We start from the raw sequence: 24,961 nt of genomic DNA on the forward strand, positions 1-24,961 counted from the left end.
GAACCAGTGCCTAAATCATGGAACATTACTTCCCTCAATAGCAGAACATGATATCATTTGCCTAGTGGAATTTTGTAATTGTTATGGGCCAGTGGCTGCCATTTATTATTTTATTATTCTCCTTTTTAAATGAGAGTATTTTGCTGTGGTTATATCATCCCTGTCCCATTATTTGTTGTATGTGAGGTGTGTGGGGTTATTTGCTCTTTTAATTCACAGGTCTCTACATCAAGAGGAGCTATATCTGGACCTGAGAGAGATTATGAGATTGTGGACTTCAAATATTTGATGGAACTTTAAGGGATCTCATGATAGGAGTGTGTTTGTGTTGCATGTGGGAAGGATATGAATAATTATAAACAAAGGAGCAGACTGGGGTAGATTCCATCCTCCTCCTGATTCGTTAACACCCTGTGATAGTTTTACACACCCGTGAGGCCTTCGCTATGGCCATGTGATGAGCAGTTTATTACCTCATGCTCTTCACTTTGGCCTTAGCCAAATGATTTTCTTTGATCAATGGGATGTCAGTGGAAGTAGTTATCAGTAAAATCATGGAATATTCTTGCATGTTGGGTTTTCCTACGTGTGCTTCTGGGATCAGCATGAAAAGAGCGTGCCCTGAGAGTCTCTCTCTCGGCACCGGCTCGGAATAGGACAGGGGAAGCAGAAGCTCTGCAGATGACTCTGGGACCCACAACCTAAAGCAGGCCTTCCCTAGTTAGCCCAAACCACAGCTTGGAGCAGTATTGAACCTAACCTTGAGGCTGGAATCCAACCCTGCTCAGCTATAGGATCATTGACCCACAGACCCATAAAAAAAGAATTGTTTTAAACCCCTGAGTTTGGGAGGTGTGTGCAGCAGTAACGTGGCAATGACTGGCCAATATAGAGGCTGTTACAATAATTCACAAGCAAGATGATGGGAACTAGGACTGAAGTGGTAACAATTGAAGAGGAGACAAGGGGCCAGATTTCTGGGTGTATGTCATAGGTAGAGCCTTCAGGTTTTGCTGATAGATTGTATATGGGACATGAGAGAAAGTGAAGTGCTAAAGATTAATTCTAAATTTTTGGCCTGAGCAAATGGAACAATGGAGTAGACAGCTTTTTTGTTTTAATTGGAAAACTGGAGGAATTATAGATTTGGAGGAAATGTCAGAATATCAGGCAATATCATGTTACATTTGAAATGCCTATGGACACCCAAATGAGGCTAAGTAGGCAGTTGAATATACAAGTTTGCAGGTGGAGGGGAGACAGGAGTAATCAGTATGGAGATGGCTTTTAAAGCCTTAAGACTGCAGGAAATCAATGAGTGTGGGAAAGTGGTAAAAGAGCCAAGCCTGGGAGCATTTAGCATTTAGTGATTGGAGAGGTGAAGCATTATTGACAATAGAGATCAAGAAGGACGAGCCAGAGTAAGCGGAAAACCAGGTAAGTGCTGAAAATGTTACAATCCCACGTCCGTTGCTCTTTATCTTCCCCTTTTCGTTTTCTTCCTTTACTGCAAATAGCACCACCACTAGATTTCTGTGTGTGAACTGACTGTATGAAAAGCACAGTGTTAATCACTTTACGTGTATAACAGAAATAATTGTTGAAAAAGCTAACTAGTCTCCTCTACTCCCCTGCCATTTTCTCACTAGGGGAAAATCTTTTTCTGGTCTCCTCCCCTCTCCAGGACAGGGAAGCTAAGTCTTTGTATTAATTCTGGGTGTCCCCTTGATAATCTCCTCAAGCAGATGGCTTTGTTTGAGAAGGGAAGGTGTTGGAGGTTAGTGCTTTGAGTGGAATGGGGGAATGAACAGCTGGAATCCCGAAGAATTGATTTTGGTTCCTTTCTAAGCCTGGAGCACAGCGGTTAAGGATGGGAGGAAGGGGGACAGGCCTGTTAGAGATTTGTGTTTAGCTAGAATGCAACTATCTAGTGTCAGCAAGACCTTGGAAGGAAGAAAAGTGCCTGAAGGTGAGTGTGGATTAGAAAATGAACCCCACAACCCTGAAAGCATTGGCAGATGACAAGTCGTCACTGTCTCAGTGGAGATCAGTTGGGTGAACCTCTGTTTGTAGAGCCTGGTGAAGACTCGGTGCCAGGGAAGGGTGATGACGCCCCTGAAACAAAACTGCTTTGTAGAAAGACCACATCTGAGCCTAAGACAAGGATAAAAATGTTTGTAGGAGAGCACTTGTTCAAACATAACATGTTGGTCTTGAAGTTCCTAAGGACTGAGCCACCCAGGCTTTTTGTTGTTGTTATTTTTTTTTAAGTTTTTGGTCAGGGCTGGGTTTGAACCTGCCACCTCCAGCATATGGGGCCAGCACTGTACAACTTTGAGCCGCCGGTGTCGCCCCCAGGCTATTTTTGTTTTTGTTTTTTTGAGCTCTGGCTGTGTGACCCTGAGCCAAGAGAAGTATAATCCTAGGACCAAATCATGGGCCACCTACTACAGTGCAGGCAGTAATTGGCACTGGCCAGGGCACCATCTCAGCCTGCTGTGCTGCATTACAAGACAACAGCATTAATCAGATGGAAAGACTCCACTTTCTTCACTTTGTATTGGGAAGGAACCTGTACCCTTTAGTTTAAAACATGAAGCCTCAATTCCTTGGTCCATCAAGGGCAAGAAGACCTCAAAAAGGAGAGATTGAAATGTCTAAAAGTAGGGGAGTAGCGGATTGAACAGTTCATTCAAAGAAAAACAGATAAAGCCTCTGGGTTTATGAAATAGGTAGCACATTTATATATTAAAGAAACTTGAGGAGTTTTAGCTGAAGAGGAGTGCAGAATGTTATGGTAGCTTATGTTTCTTCAATTGGATATTATTAGTATCATTTTGTGTGGTTCTGGAGAGCAAGATAACAAAAAAACTGTAAACTGCATGAATGGAAGAACATTCACTACTAATTCCCAGCTCATGAATGGTGCTCAGTATATTTCCAGTAAATGACTGAATGCGTGTATGATAAATGAAACCAACGGGGAAACTCACCAGGAAGCAGATTTTTGACTTAGCTTTGGCCAGTAATTAAAAAATTAAATAGATTAGCCCTGAAAAGCAATGAAATTCTTTATCACTAGGAGTGAAACAGGAGCTAAAGAACCACTTTTCAGGGACATGAGAGGAATTTATTCATTAGCTAAAGGTTAGGCTACATAACCTCTGAGATCTCATGAACTCAAGACGCTCTAGTTCTGTAACTTTAAATCCAAGGGTCTCTATGCGTAGACTTAGGACAAGTATAAAAAACACTGGAGAAGTCAGAGTAAACTTCAAGGAGTATGTTTCAATGGCATGTTTATTAAACAAATGGTTATGACAGATTTTCACAACAGCTACAACTGTCATTTCACAACATCAAATCTCCCTTCTACGGAGAAAATGATAATCACAACAAGGTTGATGAATTTCGATTATCCTTCACATTTTATGGAGGTAAAACCAGTATTTTCATTTGTTTTATTCCGTATTCTCATTTTGGGTGACATCTGATTTCATTTTCTTTATCTCCGCTCTGACCATGTGTCCTCGGAAGGCTGCTTGGATTTTGAGAGCAGCAACCTCTTCTTTTTCCTTCTCTTCCTCAGAAGATGCCTTTATTGAAAGGAGAAAGAGACTTCTTAAAAATCCCATATTATTGATTCCTTAAAAATAAATACATAAGTCTAATCAACGTGGGGACGTACTATCTGAGATCTGTTGCTTCCTGGGGGAATTGTATGTATAGTCAGCTGTATGCACCAAATGCTGGGTAGCAACATAGTAGGCACCCCGTTTTGTCGCCTCTTAGTGTGTATCTGTGATAAAAGATCATTGACAACTTTTTCTCCCCAAAATAGTTCCATTCAACAGTTTCCTGAACATTTTGGGGGGAGAAAAAACAGGAAAGAATTCTTTAAGAATGGTAAAAATGTTAAGAAGAATAGTAAATGTGCTGTTTCAAAATAATCATGATTACATAAGATGGATTCAATGTTAAATTCTCATTTTCTCAATGATTAGCTAATCAAAATCATACATTTCAAGTGGACTACCAAAGAGCAATCCATTTAGTCCAGTAATGTCAGTTTTCACATGGTTGGTTGAACTTTGGCATCTAGCATCTTCATCTTCTTCTTCTTTTTTTAGGTATAATTTATAGACGGTGGAATGCATGAATCTTAAGTGTATACTTGAATACCAATATAGGTTTTAATATATCCTTTTAGTTATAAAAATTAAATGTACACATTTGAAAAGCTCAAATATCACTGGCAGTGAAAACTTTCTCCCCTTCCCAAATCTTACTCCTAAAAGATAACCATTATTATGGGTTGAGTATCTATATCCTTCTGAATTTTTCTATATGCAAATATATTCATATGGGTGTGATGCCTTTTTATTTTAAACACGAGATCATGCTAATCATAGTGTTCTGCAACTACTTTTTCCTTGTAACAATTTATCTCGGTTCTCTTTTTCTATGTTATTATTCAGTAAATACCTCTGCCTTTTTAAATTTTTTTTTGCAGTTTTTGGCTGGGGCTGGGTTTGAACCCACCACCTCTGGCATATGGGGCCAGCGCCCTACCCCTTTGAGCCACAGGTGCCACCCTCTTCCTTTTTTAATGACAGCATTACATTCTGTTTTACTGATGTACTTTGATTTATTTACTCAATCTCCTACTGATGGACCTTTGGGTTGTTCAAGTCCCCCTCCCCAACCTCCTCATTACAATCAGGCAGATCTAGCTTTTAAACTTTTAAATGTAAGCAGAATGGTACAGAATTCTGAGATGGTATCCTAATGCATTGTGCTCCAGTTGAAAGCCCAACTCAAACTCATGAAAACCTGTGTGCGGCACCTATGAAAGATTTAAGGAAATAACACTCCCTTTCTTTCCCTGACTCCCCGTTACATTTGGGTTGTATTGATGTGTTTCTAGAATAACCTGGACATGCTGTAGGGAAAAGCTGTCCCTCTCTGGGCAGGATATAGTGTACTCCTTGAGAAGACGTCCATTTGGGGTGACAGTTATTGAGCAACTACTTGGGACATGAAGACATGAAAAGAAACTCAGGAATTAGGACTCTGACATTGTCGAGAATGAGTTTCTTCTTTCTTTTAGGCATGGCCTTCATGAGTCTGGACAATGAAGAATATGGAAAGTAATGTGCTAGTAAATGCTTAACAACTGGTTTTTCAGAAAAGAAAAATAGGAAAAAAGCTCCCTGATTGGTAGTGTTTGTCACAGTCTTCGTACTCCCTCTGTGGCTAATTTCAAGCTATTAAAGTGACAGTGCTGAATATGGGTTTGGGTAGAAATGTGCACAACTGTCTCTTGAGAGCTGACTCCAGCATACCACTGAATAGAGGCATCTTTAAGGGTGGGCTTTCCTATGTTTTAGCTGCATGGATGTTGGGTATTAGGCAGGAAGGCATTTTTGTAGCAGGCCATCATGGAAAATGAATAAGCCACTTTGTGTAAAGCCATCATATTTGGCTGTGTATAATTTGCTGTGATTTTCTGTTTGTTATATTTGAAACTTTGTCATTATGTGGTGGTGACAGCATCAATTAGTGAAAAATTTCCTAAGTAGAAGATGAATTTGAAGGATCACTGAAGCTGTGAATTCCATCTTCCCTTCCCCATGGGAAGATTTTCTGTCCACTGACAATGTTGAAGAGTAAGATTTTATTTTTAAGGGGAAGAATAAATTTTCCTCTATAAGAGGCATAGCTAAAAATGATCCACCAGTTAGTTGATCGCCAATATTAGTTATCTAGAAAGCACGATCACAATATTAACAAAGTAGATAGATAACAGACTAATTTATATTTGGAGTACAATGTTAAAATGAGTGATATCTTTCTTTGTAGGAATCCAATAGTACATGAAAGTATTACATACTATTGCGGTGACTGGTGTCTCTTCCTCTTTCCCAGATCCCTGAGGTTTTTCTTGTTCAGTCTTACATTTTTCAGATGATTCTTGTTCCTGGAGAGAGAAAAGAGGCCAAATTGGCAATGTTTCCAAAATGGCAAAGTCTTGGATTGAACTGCTTAAAGGTAATTAAATATTATTTTTAGTTATTGAAAGATAAATCAAATACTAAATATTTTAACAAGGAAAATATGTCAAAACAAGAAGAAATGGATGAAAACTCTCAAGGGACTATGTGTAAACAAATATGAAAGACCAAGGAATTGGTGAAAATGTTTGATCTTTTGCAATGTGTGTGGCATTGTTTTATGTTAAAAACAAACCATTGCCTTGTACTAACAGTTGATAAGCTGCTGAGTATAATGAATTCTGAACAAAGTATAAAAAGGAGCTACCAATAGTTTCTAAAATAGGAATAAGTGCCATTGCATTCCACAATGGGACATCAAGTTGATTTTTTAATGAGATGGATTAAAAACTAAGTCAAAGAATTAAGCTTTTCTGTGGAAAATGATTTAAATATAATAAGTTTTCGAAGTCTTCCTCCAAAACAGAAGCATTGCTAATTCACCACCAATGGGAAAGAGCTTTTTTTTTTTTTTTTGAGACAGAGCCTCAAGCTGTCACTGGGTAGAGTGCTATGGCATCACAGCTCACAGCAACCTCCAACTCCTGGGCTCAAGCGAGTCTCCTGTGTCCGCCTCCCAAGTAGCTGGGACTACAGGCACCCACCACAAGGCCTGGCTATTTTTTGGTTGCAGCTGTCGTTGTTGTTTGGCAGGCCTGGGCTGGATTCGAACCCACCAGTTCAGACGTATGTGGCTGGTGCCTTAGCTGCTTACGTCACAGGCTCCAAGCCCTAATTAGTATTTTGTAACATGTCAATGGTAATAAAATAATTGGACCAATAATGTTTTTGTTAATGAAATGTCATCAATTCCACAAGTATTTGTTGAGTACCTGTTATTGCTAAGTATTGTGAGTTGCAATTAAATTTGAATACTGATGGAGTAATTATTCTATAACTATCAAGCACCTTTGTCCCAGTGATCATCTTTAATCTTAAGCTAAGTATCTGTACACGATTCAGACACTTAAGAAGAGAATTTCTCATCAGAGAATATAGCACAATTGAAAAAATTTAATAAGTTATTTGTGATGCCTTACAGGATTCTTACAATTCTAGGCAGGTCTTAATAGTCTGTGTTAAAGAGAGGGGGAAGAATTAGCCAAATCAATAGTTTTGTAGGACCATACCTTGAATGCATGGTTGTTATAGAAACGGTCATCTACTTTAGACCCCCATTCTGCTGGATCAAAGTTGGTTTCTAAATGATAAAAATATAATAATTTCAGATTATTTTGAATGCATTAAGACAAATCTAAAATAGTAACATTAGGCCTAACCTATCACTACAGACATAACCAGTGATCGTTAAATATATGATGACCAGTTGAACATTGGATAAGCTCTTGAGTATATTTAGAAAACACTAAAAACATAATCTCTGCCTTCACAGAATTTATAACAAAATGGGATAGAGGAAAAAAATGCTAATACTTAAATATAAGTATGGACACTTAAAAACATGTATTAGTAAACACAGAAAAATGTATAAAAATAAATACTAAGTAGTCAGCAAGTTTGGAAAAGTGAAGGATGGGAGAATTTTTTTTTTTTTTTGAGACAGAGTCTCAAGCTATTGCCTTTGGTAGAGTGCTGTGGCGTCACAGCTCACAGCCACCTCAAACTCTTGAGCTTAAGTGATTCTCTTGGTTCATCATCCCAAGTAGCTGGGATTACAAGCGCCCACCACAGTGCCCGGCTATTTTTTTTTTTTTTTTTTGGTTGTAGTTATCATTATTGTTGTTTGGCGGGCCTGGGCTGGATTTGAACAGGCCAGCTCTGGTGTATGTGACTGGTGCCCTAGCTGCTTGAGCTATAGGCGCCGAGCCAAGGGAGAATTTTTTTTTTTAATGAATCATATTACATAGAGAGTTGACATAGACAGAAGAGGTATTTATATTTATTTATTTATTTATTTTTACCATCAACAATAACTACCAAGTAAAAGATATTTACATTTAAACACATTTTTCTTTAACTGTTCATGCTGAAAAAAATCCAAACTTCAAAAGTAGAGAGAATAGTATAACCTCCCATATGCATATTACCTAGATTTAATTATCAATTCAGATTTAATTATCAATTCATGATTTATCTTATTGTATCTATAACCCTTTTTTCTGATTCATTCCTCCATCCTTCATTCCCTCCTTTCCTTTCTCCCCTTTTTTTTCTCTCTCTCTCTGTCCTCTTCCTATTTTGAGAGCATCTCCCTCTGTTGCTTTGGCTAGAGCAATGGTTCTCAACCTTCCTAATGCCACGGCCCTTTAATACAGTTCCTGTGGGTCACGACCTACAGGTTGAGAACCACTGGGCTAGAGTATTGTGGCATCAGCCTAGCTCACAGCAAACTCAGACTCCTGGGTTCAAGCAATCCTCCTGCCAAGAAGCTAGAACTACAGGCACGCACCATGATGTCTGGATTATTTTTCTTTCTTTTTTTTTTTTTTGCAGTTTTTGGCCAGGGCTGGGTTTGAACCCACCGCCTCCGGTATATGGGGCTGGTGCTGTACTCCTTTGAGCCACAGGCGCCGCCCTTATTTTTCTATTTTTAGGAGAGACCAGGTCTAACTCTTGCTCAGGCTAGTCTCAAACTCCTAAGCTCAAGCAATCCTCCTGCCTTGGCCTCCCAGAGTGCGAGGATTACAGATGTGAGCCACTGCATCCTAGTTTATTTATTTTTTTATTATTGGTTCCAATCAGGACCCCGCACCCCCAAACAGGTACACACAGCCCTTTGTTATGTCCTTCAAATCTCTCTAATGGAAAACTACCAACCCCTCATTTTTTTCTTGCAATTTATTTGTTGACGAAACTGTGGCATTTTTCCCTTTGGTATTTTCCACAGTTCAGCTATTTCTGACTCTATCCCCACAGTGGCTTTTAACAAGTTCCCCTGTCTTTGAATTTCCTGTGAACTGGTAATTAGATCTATAGGTTTAACCTATTTAGGTTTGATTTTTTTTTTCCCCCCAGCAAGAATACTTGGTTGGTATTGGTAGTGCTAATTGGTGGACTGGTAATCTTCCATCAGGAGATATTTAATGTCTGATGTTTCTCTTATAATTTGCATGGCCCCCTTGATGATCATTGCTTAGATGATTTCTTTAGAAGAGGCAAATGGTAATGCTGTAATTTGATCACTACTTTCATTTTATGGAATCCTCATTCAAGAAAACTTTACCCTTATCAACTATTTGTATACTCTGAAGTAGAATTCTTAGAGAAAAGGAAGGTGAAAGGTTTAATTCTTTCTCTTCATTTACTAGTTTTTACAATAATCAGTTGGTGTACTAAGATTCATTCAAGGTGGCCAATGAATGATGTTGGTTTCTTTTAAAAATAATTATGATCTCATGAATATTTAACTGATAGCCTAATTGTTCAAAATTTGGCCAGTGGGAGCTTATTCAGGTGCTCAGATGCTCCTCAGGCCTCTGGAAACACCTCTGATAGGACTCTGATAGCTTCCTTGTTCTCTGGTATGGCAAGACATTCAGCCTCATCTTATGTATTTCCTTCCTAGTTCATGGAAATATCTGTTAAATATTTACGAGTTCATAATGGTTTAAAAAAAGAAACCAACAACACTCATTGGCCACCTTGCATAAATCTTTTTTTTTTTTTGAGAGTCTCTCTATGTCACCCTTGGTAGAGTGCTGTTGAGTCACAGCTCACAGCAACCTCTAACTCTTGGGCTTAAGCGATTCTCTTTCCTCAGTCTCCCAAGTAGCTGGGACTACAGCTACAACGCCCTGCTATTTTTTTTTTTTTTTGCAGTTTTTGGCTGGGGCTGGGTTTGAACCTGCCACCTCCGGCATATGGGGCCAGCACCCTACTCCTTTGAGCCACAGGCACCTGCTACAACACCCTACTATTTTTTGTTGTAGTTGTCATTGTTGTTTAGCAGGCCCGGGCCAGGTTTGAACTTCCAGCCCTGGTGTATGTGACTGGCGCCCTAACCACTGAGCTACAGGTGCCAAGCCATACCTTCAATCTTAGGAACCCAACTGAATATTTTGAAAACCAGTAAATAAAGGGAAAGAATCAAATCTTTAACTGTTCTTTTCTCTTAAAAAAGGTGTCCAAGAAGCCCTGGTTCCTGGGAAATGGTATTTAGAGATGGTAGTCTAGGGGCTAGTTGCTTATTGGTGCTGGGTTGGTCATTGTTTTGAGCCCTTTTTTTAATGTTACAAAATAGTTTTTTAATTTTTTTTTTCTTCTGAGACAGAGTCTCACTTTGTCACCCTCGGTGGAGTATCCAGGCTTCATAGCTCATAGCAACCTCAAACTAATTGCTTCTGGATTTTTGAACCTATCCAAGCAATTTAGCTAGTAATTTTCTATTCTATTATAGAGAAATTCATCCATTTTTCCCCCAGTATTTGTATGTTTTTTTAATATTAAAAAGTGGCCAATTTGGAATTTTTCCTGGTGTATAAGAAATTGATCCAATTTTACCTTTCCCATCTTTATCCCAACATGATTTAATAAAAAGTCCACCTTTTCCCTAGTGATTTGAAATACCACTTATACCCACAAATTTCCTGTCACAGAAAATAAAAACTAAGACTAGTAATTACCTATGAGGAAAGCTGGCAAGAGAGTTCTTGCACGGTATGGGAGAGACTGGGCTAGAAGTTCATGATTTTCTTTTGCCTTTATTAAGAGACTGAATTATGATACTTCTATCAGTTGGATAATTTATCTTTGATTGACACGGGTGGAAGTGGGTGTGGTGTTTAAAATTTTTTCAAATGGTTTTATCCATTGTTTATTAGTTACTGAGCTGGTATCCTGAGACCATTAATGTGAATCATCATTTGCTTTAATTACTGTGATCCAGTAACAATGACTCAAGTGTTTTTCTGAGTTCTAACATTAAACAGATGACTAAAGACTTTTTACTGCATGAATTTGTAAAATTAAAGTTACAATAACAAAATTAAATTATGTTCATTACAATTCACCACTTTTCCCAAAGGATATCTCTTAATAAGTTCTCTCCCTTACACACAGTTCGTCAAATGTTTTCAGTGGAAAACATTTAAAGTTTCAGATTACGCAACAAATATTCACACCGACTGTACATGGAAAAGACCAGCAACGTTCAGGAAACTGGCAGTGATTTTGAGCTCTGTGATGGCAGGACAAAAAAGGCAAGGGGTTGCAGCTATGCAGTGGGTGGGGAGTTGTTTAATGCAAGTCTTGTGCTAGGTTTTCTCCCTCTGTAAAATGATTTACAACGGAATGTTTGCTCGCTTGTGGCTACATATTTCTAGTCACCTTTGCTACTCTGGTGAAATACTGTAATCAACAGTAATGATGACACCAATTTATACAAAGTGATTGTTCTAGTCAAGGACAGGTTTTATTTATTTATTCGTTTGTTTAGTTGTTTATTTATTTATAAAGCCCAGGCTGGAGTACAGTAGCTATTCACAGGCACAATCATTACTCACTATAGCCTGAAACTCCTGGGCTTATGCAATCCTCCTGTCTCAGCCTCCTGCATAGCTGGGAGTACGAGTGAGTCTGCTACATCCAGCTAATAAGTTTTTAGTACAACTTACAGCTATAAGAATTTCCATTCTGATCACTGGGCCAGGCACTGATAGTTATGAACCTTCCAGGCTGGGGATTTGTAAATTTTATTGAAGGGAATGAAGGAACTTTGCTTTGGCTCTCGACCACAAAGTTATTGTTAGCATGGAAGTTAGTCTCTGTGCAGGATGGGACTCTGAGAATATAAAGAATATAAATTACTTTCCCAGGCTGGCACTCTCCTTTTCAAAGTAGTTTGTCTCTATGTCTTTATTGCAGAACAGTTTCACATATCCCAGTGATTACCAATTTGTTTAATCTAAGGAGTAAAAAAAATTTTTTTTTCCTGATTTTTTTTTTTATTGTTGGGGATTCATTGAGGGTACAATAAGCCAGTTACACTGATTGCAGAAAAAATTTTTTATAACACTTATAATACTTTCAAATGAGAAAAATCAAAATTTAAAGGAAACCACACACTCTCCTTTTAGAAAGAATAGACAGCTGCCTGGGATGGATAAGAACAGTCTGCTGATGGTGGAGGGAGTAAAACGCATGACCTTTTGCAGTTCCCTTCCAGTATGTGTGGGAGAGAAGGATAATGGGTAATAAAAGTGAAACTAATGTAACAGAGCTTATCAAAGATTTTATCATATTATTTTAAAGAGCAAGAACTGTCATTTGAAGTTACCTGCTTCGTAAAGGCTTTCTGTAGAATGAAGACAGACTTAAACAAGTTTTACAATAACCAAATCTTTAGTCTCTATTTAAACAAAGGCCTAGTTTTAAAAAAGCTTACTCTCTCTTTTCTCTAGAAGGTTCTCAAAATATGCTGCTGCAAAAGCTGGTATATTCTCTGGTTGCTCCCTCAGAATCTCGCGTGTCAGCCCTTCAAGAAGATTCCCAAATCCTTGTGGAATTCGGTAGTGGGTGTTGGAGAATGGAATAGACATCTCCTTGGGAAGAACTGCCTATGGTACCTAGAGATTCATCAAAGGGTATTGTCTTTAAATTTATCTGATTTTACTCACATAATCAGAGCTGTGATAAAAAAGTTATTTCAGAGACCCCAATTATCTGGACTTCAATTCTTTTTATCCCAACACAACCTAAGTCTATCTTTTCTTCCAAAGAGTTTTGAAATCTCTGTTACGAACCAGAATATTACAAATACAGACCCATTCAATAGGACAAATCATCTTTAAGAATTACAAGAAACTAAAAATTTTTCAATACGACGCTAAGTGCTGTTTCTCTCTGTTCCTCTTAAAAGGTAAAAGTAGTTTTTGCCTCTCTCAAAGAAATTTAGAGAGAATAATTGCTAAAAAGCTAGTTTAACTGAGAAGACCTGTTTAATGTCTAACATTTAAAAATAATTTTTTAAAAGTAGAAATTCGTCCTGGCTCAAGAAATTACTAGAACTTGTTGAAGGGCGAAGTTTCAGACTTAATCCTTCCTTAAGCTGCCATTTCTGAGACATGACCCCTAATGCCTGGAAGCCACTCTGTGCTCTGGAATGGAGCTGCAGCGGCGGGTCATGATTTTGAAATCCCAGCCTCTAGAGTTTTGGGATTCTTATATTTTCTGCTTTGTCTTGATTAGGCCTTGTCTTCCCATCTTAGAATACAAGTGCCAGTAGGGGATCCAGGTTCGGGAACTAGATGGTTTAATGAAGCCCACTTTGTGGAGGGTTTTTCTCTTTCTTTTTTTCCTTTCTGCCTTCTAACCCCAGACGGAGGTTTCGCTACGTTGTGAACTCCTGGCCTCGAGCGATCCTCCTGCCTCAGCCTCCCCCAGTACCTGGGGCTACAGGTGCGTGTCACTGCGCCCGGCTGCTCTCTTTCTTTTTTTGAGGGAAGAGGCGATGGGGGTACTGAGTCAGTCTGGGTTCCTGAATCAGTCTAGGGTTCTGAAAAGGACATGTGAGACCCCGAAGCGATTGGGGAGTGGAGGGCTGACGGAGAGGGAAGAAGGAGGGTCTAGTTGGGACGAGACGTCGAGGTCTGGACCACACAGAATGAGCTGCCTCGGCTCCTAATCTGCCCTAGGGGTCCCTGCTGTGTCCAGGAACACCAGACCAAGGGAAAAAGCGAGGTCTCAGCGTTGGAGAGCAAGTGGGGGAAGCCGCCTCACCTCCACCTTCTCTCCGAGTCGGGGCCGATGGTTCCGGTTGTTTTTCTCGTTGCTGGGTAACCGTTTTTTTTTTAAAAAAAATTACGGTGGCCGAGAAGGGGAGAGGCGCAGTCTCGCTCCGCGGCCGCGGGCCGCGCGGAGGGCAGCAGGTCCGGGTAGGGGCGGAGTCGGCCGTCCCCGCCCCGCCCCGCCCCGCCCCGCCCCGGCCGCTACTCGCCCCGCGTGGCTCCGCCCCCCGCCGAGTCCACTGTGCGAGTCCTGCGGATGGGTTGCGGATCCTCGCAGACATGGTTGCGCTGGGACCTGCCCTTGGGCTGGTGCTTCCATTACTCCTGTGGGCCCACAGAAGTACAGGTGAGGCGGTGCGGCTCGGCCTCAGCCTGTGCGGGCTCCGAAACCCGCGCCCCCTGCGGGATGCCCACCCGGCTCCTCTCTCAAGGTCAGGGAAGAAACCCAGGCCAGGCGCCTGCTTCTGTGACCCAGGCCTGGCCTGCAGGTGTCTTCTGGGTTGCAGGCGGAAGGGGGGCTTTCTTCCCTTCTACCCACCTAACTTTTAAGATGCAACAGGTAGGGCACAGTGAAAGTTGTGTTTATCAGGGCGGGAAGGGCCAAATGTTCCCAAACCGAGGCCTTCAGGGTCTTAGAGTAACCACAGGGGAGCTCCGAGGGAAGGGGGCGAAGCTAGTTAGATAATATTTGAAAACGTGTGACTGAGTCATCCAAAACATTTCAGCGCTGCCCCCTCAGTGGTGCCTTTGGGAAGGTTTGCTTCAGGCTGGGTTCCTTGGGGGAATTATATTTTACTAGTTTAAGTGGTTATTAGGTCTAAGAAATACAACCCCCTCACTAGCTTAGAATATTTTAGGCTCAGCTTTGATTTCTGGCGCAGCACACAGATAGTGGTGATGAAATCATATGCGTGGTATTGGGGAGGAGGGCGACTGCACTGGTTACTGTGCAGGTCAGATCCTGTCATTTGAATACCCTACCACTGGATGGGTCACAGAATGGAGAAACCAGAAGATGCAATCTGTTTGCTGATGCAAAGTAAAGAGAGAAGGTTAGGCTTTTTACTTCTTCCAACCGCTATTGAGAAATACAGATTGAGGTGAGAGAAATGTGAGCAGAAAAATGGCTGCTGCTCTACCTAAGAATCCCCAAAGTACTCAGATTCAGACAAACTGCGGCCCATAAATGCTTTTTCAGAATTTAAACAAAAAACACAAACCAGTAGCTCTCTGTATGTTGTTCCTTAACTCTCATTCCCCACTCAGTGACCTCTGAGATCTATCAAATGAGGTATTTTATTAGTTTTTCTGTTAAAAGCTGTTTATGTTAGTGTATTTTATCTCCTCCTTAGAGTCATGGTTTTATCATCTTCACTAACTTTGACAACATTTTTCATTGGTTAGTGACAAAGTTTCCTTCCTTGTTACTTGGTTGTGTATCCTGACATCTTAAATCATTGCTCTGTGTCCATTTTTATCATATAATACTTGAGATTAAAAATTATGTAACAAAGAAGCAATAAAAGGAACACCAGGAGCATATTACTCAACTGGAGAACTAGAACATGGCTAGTTTTATTGCCACTGCTGAAGTGCCCCAACCAGTTCTCTACTCCACTTTTAATGATGGTCTTGTCTCCACAATACTAATTCCTGTTTTTCTACTCCAACTTTCGAATGAAGGAAAAAGTTGAAGAACTAAAGAAAAAAGTGTCTATGTTAAATGTGGCTTGTATTTGACAGCAATTATCAGTCTTTCTTTTTTTCTTTTCTTTTTTTGTTGATTGCTTATATTCCTTGGTAATTTCCACTGCCTAATCAGCTGAGAATTTGAGCTTTACAAGGGCGAGGAATATGATTTTTTTTTTTTTTTTTATTTACCACCACAATCTAATTGTGGTGGGGGGAAAATGGCAAGAACTTTGGAATCACGTGACTTGGTTTCTAGCCCTGTCGTAAACTACCTACGTGATCTGAGGCCAAAGAAGTCTGATGCCTGCAGTGTGTTTAGCTCTGAGTCTGCTCAGTAGAATGGAAGCTCCCTGCTGGCAAGACATTTTCCTGGTTTTTTTTTTCTTTCTTTTTTTTTTTTTTTGTCCTTCTTTTTCATTGTTATATCTCCAGGGCTTAAAATAATGCTTGGACTGTAGTAAGCATCAGTAAACATTTTTTGAATTAATGAATACTATGTATGCAAGCTATTTTAAAAAATTTCTTAATCTGTTTGGGTCTCTTTTTCTTGATTATTAATGTGATTATACCTCTTGTTCAGTAAGTAATATGCTTAGGTTATGATTAGACTAAAGATCCTTTCTACTTCTAAAATTCTTTTTTTTTAATAATGGGGGATTTTATCTGCCCTTCAATTTATTATTATTTTTTAATTTGTTTCAAATTAATAGGAGGGTCCAATTTTTAGGTTACATTGTTCTCACTTCCATGGTAAAATTCCCTTTGTAGAAGAGGCCCTCACCCAGGGGCCATGTTATACACCTCACAAATGCGCACAGTAGGTGAGATCCCTCCTCATGTGCTCCCTCTTGCCAAATGTGTCCCCCCTACCCCATTGCCCTCTACCCTCCCAACTGGACTATATTACTGTTTTATTATTCTTATGAACATGTAATTGTTCATATATTGATTTCATATCAGTATGAAGTACATTGGATATTCACTTTTCCATTCTTGCGATACTTTACTAAGAAGAATGTCAGCTCATCCATGTAAATGTAAAAGATGCAAAGTCTTCATCTTTTTTGATGGCTGAAGAATATTCTGTGGTATACATAAACCACAGTTGGTTGATCCATTCATGGGTTGATGGGTACTTAGGTTGCTTCCACGACTTGGCAATTATGAATTGAGCCACAATAAACGTTCTAGTGCAAATGTCTTTGTGGCAAAATGATTTTTGTTCTGGGTAGATACCTAGTAATGGGATTGCAGGGTTGAATGGAAGGTCTACTTTTAGATCTTTGAGGATTCTCCATACTTCTCTCTAAAAGGGCTGTATTAGTTTGCAATCCCACCAGCAGTGTAGATGTACTTATAAATTCTTTACTCAGCATAGAGTCAGGCAGGATGAGGTTCCCTGAGTGCATGTTGGTGCAAACAGGCCGACTTGAAAACATCCTCCCTGCTAGCTTCTGGGCCACTGAGCTGCAGCCAGTTTTCTTTATTGCATTCCCCTCTCTCCTTAGATCTGATTTATGCCTGTTGTAATTGTTTTTTTTTTTTTTTGTTCCATATGAAGCACCTACCCAAGACAAGGCTCTCCCGCACATGTCTTTCCCTTCCCCCAGCAGGCTGCCAACCTGCTTATGCAATTCTGGGTTGTTGTACTCTCTTCTTAGACCATTTTGTTCATGGTAGCTGTGCTTCTCCAGTCCAGCAGGCCTTCTGGGTGATCTTTGATTGTCATGTAGGCTTCTTGATCCAACTAGATCATGAGACAGAGCTGTGGATTTTTAGGGACTGGGCTGTTATTCTAAGAGCAGGATAAATAGGGCATGAAGCTTGTGTGGGAGACTCCATTAGCTGTACTGCCCTGCTAAGTGTAGCCTAAGGGCTGTCATCATTTGTGGCTTCCAGGGAGGAAAACAGTCAGTCTTGTTAATTCAGGTTCTCTTTCCTGCCCATCATTTTTGTTTAAAACTCTTTACAGTTCTTAAAGATTCTGTTAGTTATTTTCTTTTACGGCGTTTTTTGGGGATCTGTTTTGTTCAGACAAATTAAGATACAACTTTAGTTTTAATTGTTTCCTTGTTTAGTCTGATGAGGAGCCCTGAGATGATTCGGATCGATGTGTGTGATTAATAAAATACTTCTGTACAGGCTGGAAGTTAAAAATAGGAATGAGCTCGTTAAAGTGAGTTCTTATTCAGTCTTGTTAGTGACTCTCGAGAATAGAATTCAGTTTCAAGTGTGCTTCCGCTGGTTCTTTTTGTATAATTGAGCTTGTGAAACGGGTAGAATTGTGACAGAAGAGTTTTGCTCAGACATGTTGGCCTTCTGTCTATCACTGACCTTACTTACGTGTTTTGATTTATTTGAATTTCCCCGAGAAAGAGCAGATTAGTCACAGATATTCATACATGGTTATTTAGAGTTTTTGGTCCAGTACACCGGGTTGTCAGAAAACTCAAAGAAGGGGAATTATTTAAAGGACATTGACACTGGTAGTATGGAGAGTGGTGATGAAGAGGGAAAATAGAGAAGACTGTTTGGAAGAGAGGTGCTTTTTTATCCCCAGTCATTAGCCGTGGGCGTGGTAAGGGAAAGGAGGGTAAGGAAGTGGTTTATTTTTTTCTCATAAACACCGTCAGTGGGGTGCATGAAAGGAGAATTTTAGCGATTTTTGGGGGAGAGAGCTCAGTTTCAACGCCAAGCCTGAGCGCAAAGGAAGGTCAAGGGCTCTGAAGGGAGAGGAGAAGGCTTGTGGTACATTGGTTGCCCGGGACTTCCTGAGTTTTTCTGATTGTTAGAAACTGTTCTTACATTGCTTACCTAATTAGAGGGTTAAGATAGTTTGGGAAGATTAAAAAGACCAAGCATATTCCACTTCTTTTGTACAGAGAGACTAGATGATCCTTGCTTCTTCACTTGATCCATTTGGTTTGGAATCTCCCTCGTGATGCTTCTCTCAATGTTTGCTAAATTTTTCAGGTACTAATTTTCGCTTTGCTTCGTACATCAATAATTACATGGTGCTACAGAAGGAGCCTGCTGGGGCAGTGATATGGGGTTTTGGCCTTACCGGAGCCACAGTGACAGTGACCCTGTGGCGAGGTCGGGAAACCATCATGAAAAAAGTGACCAGTGTGAAAGGTAAGGCGGCCCATCCTCTGCTCAGCTATTGCCTGCTTCTGCCACCTGCTGGATTATCTGAAAATGAACGCTTATGCTCCAGCTCAGCATCCATCTGTGTTATCTGAGTATTTACCATATGCTGGGCGCTGAAAGTACACAGAAAATTAAGACTGAGATAAAGACCCATCCTCAAGGAGCTCATGGAATGGCGGGGATAGATGCTGTGTGATGTTGTGTGGTGCACTGAATGTGCTGATGAGGGTGCGTGAGGGCCGTCATGGGATACAGAGGAGCGATGGAGTAACAGCCTGTAACTGTTACTGGAGGTGACATTTGCACTTAATTATATATAAAGGAGTATGGAGGGGTGGTTAAGACTCTAGGTTCTGCAATTCACTTTCTGGATTCAGGTCCTGACTCTGTTACTCGATGGTTACATAACCTTAGACATGGCATTTACCATCTCTATGGCTTTATTTGTAAAGAGATAGTCATAATACTTATGGAAATATTGTGAGGATGAACTATATTAACACATGCAAATCACTTGGAACAATGCCTGACATGCAGTAAGTACTGAGTTTAGCGGTCAGTAGTGTTACCGCTGTTATCAGTCGCTCATGTATCTGCTGAGTGCCTCCTGTGTGCCAGTTACTGTGCTGGGTTCTGCTACTGAGCAAAACAGATGTTGTCACTGCCTGAATGAAGCTTGTAGGTTAGGGGAGGAAACAGAAAAGTAATGAACAATTACAGTTAGGTGTAAGTAATAAGTGCCGCAGTGAGGAAGGACATGATGCTATGGGAGTATTAAGTAGGGGGGAGAGATAATTGACTTAGTCTAAGACTTACCTTGACAAGTGAAGAGGGAAAACCAGGTAGAGAGGGTATCCTGGGCATGAGTGTGTATAGGTCATTGGAGAAAGGCCAGGAAGGTTGGTGCCTGGAACACGGGGGTGTGTGACTGGTGGCAGATGGCAGGAGTTAGGTGGGAAAGGTAAGAGGCTTGTTTGTCTTGTTTGTCACTGCTAAGAAGTGTATGCTTTATTCTGGATGCAAAGGTTTCTAATAGTAAAGTAGCACCAGTCTGGTATTTTCAAAAGCTCATTCTGGCAGCACCGTGGAAGATGGATTGGAGACCAGTAAGACAGAGAGAGGTGGGAGGACCAGCAGTGCTCTCTGTTTGTGCCATGTCCGTGTTAGAAATGGGAAGCATCACGTACACTTAGTGGCCCAATCAGTAACGACATCGATGTAGAAATCCAAAGACCTGCTGTGGTTTGAAAATAAGAAAAAGGATTTCCTTGGTGCTAAAGATTAATGGTATCAATACATATTTAGGAGTCAGAGACTAGATAGTATTGTCGAGATACAGAAAACTCACAATAGGGTGGTGCCTGTGGCTCAGTGAGTAGGGCGCCGGCCCCATATACCGAGGGTGGCGGGTTCGAACCTGGCCCCAGGCAAACTGCAACAACAATGAAAAACATAGCTGCGTGTTGTGGTAGGCGCCTGTAGTCCCAGGTACTCAGCTACTCAGGAGGCTGAGGCAAGAGAATCATCTAAGCCCAAGAGCTGGAGGTTGCTGTGAGCTGTGATGCCACGGCACTCTACCGAGGGCGACAAAGTAAGACTCTGTCTCTAAAAAAAAAGAAAACTCACAATGTTATCTAGCATTTTAGTTTTTCAAAATGTTCTTATGCATTATTTTTAGAGTTTTTCCCCTTCATTTCTATTTCAGGACTAATATTTGAGGCGGGCAGACATGAGGCAGGAGGGTAGGTGGAATAGAAGGTAATAGTTAGTAGAAGAGCTTCCCTTTTCCTTCATGGTGGTTGTGAACCTGCTCATTTATTGAAATGAGTTCAATTTCATAAACAGTGATCATGGGTTCACTTTGTATATAAAACACTGAGCCGGAAACCCTACAATAATACAAAGAAGATTGCACTTAGTGCCCATCTTTGAGGAACTCATGCTCTCATTCTGCCCTTTCACATTTAGTAGTTTAGACTCAAGTAATGCTCTAGCTGCTTCACTGCAAAGTAATGTGTTATTCGGAATTCAGATAACCGACGGCATCTTAATTGAATCAAATGATTCGTAGACTGTTGATTATTTCAGAGGAAAAGGGGTTGATGTTGGTGGTGGTCAGAGGCAGGTGGTAGATCTATTTATCAGGTTTTCCACAATTGCTTAGCAGAGAAGGAGGATATTTAAGTCTATAGAAATCTGCAAACTGACTTCAATGGGCATCTTGCTCTGTCCTGTCCATGAAGCAAAATAGATGTAGTGTTATTTGGAGTTAGACATGTAAGAAATTTCATAAGGCAGAAAAGAAAATATCTCTCAGGCTGGCGTGGTGGCTCATACCTATAATCCTAAACTCTGGGAGGCTGAGGAGGGTGGATCCCTTGAGCTCAGGAGTTCAAGACCAGCCTGAGCAATAGTGAGACTGCATCTCTAATAAATATAGAAAAACTAGCTGGATGTCTTGGTGGGTGCTTGTAGTCCCGTGTACTCAGGAGGCTGAGGCAAGAGGATTGCTTGAGCCCAGGAATTTGAGGTTGCTGTGAGCTAGGCTGATGCCATGACACTTTAGCCAGGGTGACAGAGTAAGACTGTGTCTAAAAAAAAAGAAGAAAGAAAAGAAAATATCTCTCAAAAGAGATAGTATAGAGAGTGTTGGAGAGTAGACTTCTGGTATAGATTTTGATAAGGACTCTGAGACTTTCAACCTGCCTGCCTCAATTTGCCACTTTGTGTACCTCTTGTAATATTGTGAAAGATAAAAGATTTATATGATCTGAGGAGAAACCAGAGTATTACCTCTGGTAATATTTAACTTATTACCTATAAGTATCTCCCAGGTACCTAGAACAGAGCGGGATTTAACCACATAGAGGTTTTTGTCCAGCAGACTGACACTTAAGCATTGGGTAAATTAAAACCTGAGAGATGATTGGTCAGGGACTGGGTCAGTTCAAAACATGTTGACAAATGATACATGATTGTTCCTTCAGATATAAGAAATAAAATCAGGGGAAAAGGGAATATCCCCGACTTTGACATACCTGGTTGGGGTGTATATGTATGTAGGTGAGAAAACAAGAGTGTGTCCTTCTGTACTTGTCAACAGATGAATTTCTTCTAACTTTAAAAATATACAAGAAGGCTAAAACCTTCCCATCTCTGTCCTTGATGATAGCATGCATACTAGTTTTCTTATGCTACATAACAAATTACCAAAAACTTAGGTGCTTAAGACAACATAGTCTTACCATATCAAATTCCTGCGGGTCTGACAGCTGGCCATGGTGTATAGGGTTCTCTGTTCAGGGTCTCAGAAGGCTGAAATCAAGGTGTGGGCCAGGCTGTGTGTTCCTCAAGGAGGGAATTACCTGCTTGAATGCTTTAAGTTGCTGGCAGGAGTTATGTCCTTGGAGTATAGAATTCACGGTAGCATCTCTGCTACTTTAGATCCCTGGCCCCTGACTCTCTTTGAAAGGGCTTACTTTAGTAGGTAAGCCCACCCAGGATAATCTCCCTTTTTATTAAAGCCAACTGATTAGTGACTTTAATCATATCTGTAATTGCCATCATCATGTCCGTATGGCCTAATCTAATCATGAGAGTGACATCTTATCCCCTTTGCCATTTTGTTGGAAGCAAATTACAGATTTTGCTTGCGCTTGAGGGGATTAAATGATCGTGTGATTTGGGGTGTCACCCTAGGCTGATTGTCTGCTGCAGCATGCTATAGTTTAAGTAACCTGTATGAGCAGTTTTATTGAAAGACATGTATTTAAGCCTTTTTTTTTTTTCTTACATTCATATTTGGTGATGGAGATGAACTTAGGTTACAGAATAAATGTAGGTCGGGAAGGAGCAGTTTGGACAGTCAGGCCTTCTTTATCTCCAAGCCACTCCCGCAAACCACTGAACCACTTTGCAGCTGGTAGGAAGCTAGTGTTCTGTGGGGGAGAAGTGAACAGGCTGCTTCTTTCAGCTTGCATTTTTTCCTCCTGGGAAGGGAAAGGTCATGGATAATTTTCCTTCTTCTCTTCTTGGCATCTGAGATTTTGGCAAGATAACCTGCAAAATAATTAACATCTGATGTGAATAGCAACAGGAAAAAGCGAGAAAGCACTTTATGACTAATTATGTCTCTAGACAAATTATTTTCATTTTTTCCCCCTTTGATTGTTTGTTCTTCCCATTTCGAGGTGGGAGTTAACTGGGGAGATGGAGAGAAAATGGAGATACAGAGTTCTTTACTTACGTCCTTGGCTAGGATATGAAGGCAAGAGCAACAATAGGAAACAGGCCACCAGAAACACTAACCATTAGACATGAGGACGTAAAGCCCTCGTCAATTTGCATGGCTGTGTTGTCAGTGTGACTCTGGGATGGGCTTTATTTTCTGCCCTTTACTTGATGGAGTGCCTGGCACACGGGAAGCACTCTAAGTAGCTGTATAATGAAGGAAGGAAATTAATCTTCCTAAAGGTAGGAGACTACCAGGAAACAGAGATTTGAATGCATTGAAAATGAGAATGTTGGGAAGTGTGATCCTGACCTGGGTTGGTAAAAAATGATTGTAAGATAGCAAGTGATTAGGCCCCAGAAGGAGGAGCCAGCGCCAGTGACCAGCAGAAAACCGGCTGGACGGTGGACTTGTATCCAGGGATGGTGAACTCTGGGTGGTCAGGTACTCACATTTATTACTGGGACTCAAGCTAATGGATGTGCTGGGTTAACGCAGTTTCTAAAATGTCTTCACTGGACGTCATTGGTCAGTGGTGAACTCCATTTCAACCAACCGGTCTTGAGCTGGCAAGCCAAGGACTAACTAATTCTTGTGAAACATGGCATCTTTGCCTTTATAATCCAACCCACTCCCTTTGGTCTGAGGAATAGTCTTCACGGATGATGTTCTCTGTATGTACTTACATAGGAGGAAATCACTTTTGTTTTAAATGAACTGTCTTGTGAGTTAGTTTGACCGTTAGTAACCTTTTTGCAATGCATCAGATTTCCCTTGCCTTATCTGGAAGTTAACTTTTCTTTTCCTTTTTTTTTTTTTTTTTCTTGAGACAGAGTCTTATACTGTTGCCTTTGGTAGAATGCCGTTGTGTCACAGCTCACAGCAACCTTAAACTCTTGGGCTTAAGTGATTCTCTTGCCTCAGCCTCCTAAGTAGGGAAGTTAACTTTTCTTAACAATTATTGTCCTTGCCGGGAGCTGTGGCTCATGCCTGTGATCCTAGCACTCTGGGGAGCAGAGGTAGGTGGACAGCTTGAGCTCAGGAGTTTGAGACCAGCCTGAGGAAGAGTGAGACCCCCATTTCTAAAAATAGCCGGATATTATGGTGGTCACCTGTCGTCCCAGCTACTTGGGAGGCTGAAGCAAGACGATTGCTTGAGCTCAAGAGTTTGACATTGCTGTGAGCTATGACACCACAGCATTCTACCTAGGGTGACAAAGTAAGACTCTGTTGCCCACCCCCCAAAAATGTCATTATTCTTAACACTTATTGTTGTATCAGAGTTTATTTTTCTTTTATCAAGTGGGAGAGGAAGAAAGCTAGAAACCTAAGGAACTTGAGGACTAGCACTAAAGGAAGGTTCTTCAAGGTCTTTGAGGAAGTTGAAAGGAGGTTCCTCTGGGAAGACAGTTGTTCAGAATGAGGCGCTGGAGGGCTGTAGTATGTATGGAATAGTATGTGGGCTTTAGTAGGATAGTATTGCCATGTTTTGCCCCCACAGTTTGCCTTCCCCCTCTTTCACTATCTTTTATTACTAGGTGGCAACATTTCTCAGAAGCTCTGGTGCAGGTAGTTTTTTTCACCAGCCATGTTGGACTGGGGCTAAATATAAGTACCTGACTAACAGCAGTGAGTAGGGATAAACTGTGCTGTAGGAGAAGGTTAAGAAATAGTCCTATGCTGGGTTTTCTGGGGGGTTGACCTTATCATCATAAGTGAGTAGCGTTGGTGGCAGAAGGGCAGAGCTCCAGTAAGATATGTCAGTGTGGGAAGCCTGGAAAGACCTTGGCAAGCCTGTAGTTGGGACAGATTGGAGTGTCTGCCTGCTCAGAAGTGGGAGCCATATGGAGCACATCACACCTGTGCCACACAATCTGTACTAGCTGCCCACTGTTTCCAAAACAATGATTTTTCTGGTTTAGGTGAATTATACATCTAATATGTTGATGTCTGGCTATTGGTGGTATAAAAACAATATTGAACATTTGGTCCAGGGCTTACTTAATCTCTTAGGGATGGGAGTAACAAGCTGTCTTGTTACATCAGTTGTCTTGCTTTTAAGGGGAAACATATGCCCTTTAACTGACACCTTGGGGTATTTGGACATTTCCCCAGGACTCCTTTATGATTCTAGATTTTACTAATCACCT

The 24,961-nt window shown here is 40.8% G+C and overlaps 2 protein-coding genes across 4 annotated transcripts in view; one reads left to right on the top strand and one right to left on the bottom strand.

Annotated features, from left to right (window-relative positions):
* Positions 1 to 3,325: 3,325 nt before the first annotated feature.
* SPA17 (sperm autoantigenic protein 17) lies at positions 3,326 to 13,800 on the bottom strand. Its single transcript, XM_053593117.1, has 5 exons — positions 13,731 to 13,800; positions 12,397 to 12,577; positions 7,184 to 7,254; positions 5,894 to 5,980; positions 3,326 to 3,596 (listed from the first exon to the last, which is right to left on the bottom strand). The coding sequence occupies exons 2-5, from the start codon at positions 12,548 to 12,550 to the stop codon at positions 3,462 to 3,464; spliced, it is 447 nt and encodes a 148-aa protein (XP_053449092.1). The 5' UTR covers positions 12,551 to 12,577; positions 13,731 to 13,800; the 3' UTR covers positions 3,326 to 3,461.
* Positions 13,801 to 13,972: 172 nt separating this feature from the next.
* SIAE (sialic acid acetylesterase) overlaps positions 13,973 to 24,961 on the top strand; it is a 40,812-nt gene continuing 29,823 nt past the window's right edge. For all 3 annotated transcript variants that reach the window (XM_053593097.1, XM_053593099.1, XM_053593098.1), the window contains exons 1-2: positions 13,973 to 14,084; positions 18,404 to 18,565. In XM_053593097.1, the coding sequence (XP_053449072.1) occupies positions 14,018 to 14,084; positions 18,404 to 18,565 (229 nt within the window). In that variant the 5' untranslated portion in view covers positions 13,973 to 14,017. The remainder of the gene's footprint in view (positions 14,085 to 18,403; positions 18,566 to 24,961) is intronic.

Source organism: Nycticebus coucang, chromosome 6 (assembly GCF_027406575.1).
Source record: "Nycticebus coucang isolate mNycCou1 chromosome 6, mNycCou1.pri, whole genome shotgun sequence".
NCBI lineage: Eukaryota > Metazoa > Chordata > Mammalia > Primates > Lorisidae > Nycticebus > Nycticebus coucang.

Excerpts from the sequence above, each read along its gene's own strand:
- SPA17 (XM_053593117.1), bottom strand. The coding sequence starts at position 12,550 with ATGTCTATTCCATTCTCCAACACCCACTACCGAATTCCACAAGGATTT. Across the intron at positions 5,981-7,183 it reads ATAACAACCATGCATTCAAG|GAACAAGAATCATCTGAAAA; the intron begins GTATGGTCCTAC and ends TTCTCTCTCCAG. Across the intron at positions 3,597-5,893 it reads AGACACCAGTCACCGCAATA|GCATCTTCTGAGGAAGAGAA; the intron begins GTATGTAATACT and ends CTTTCAATAAAG.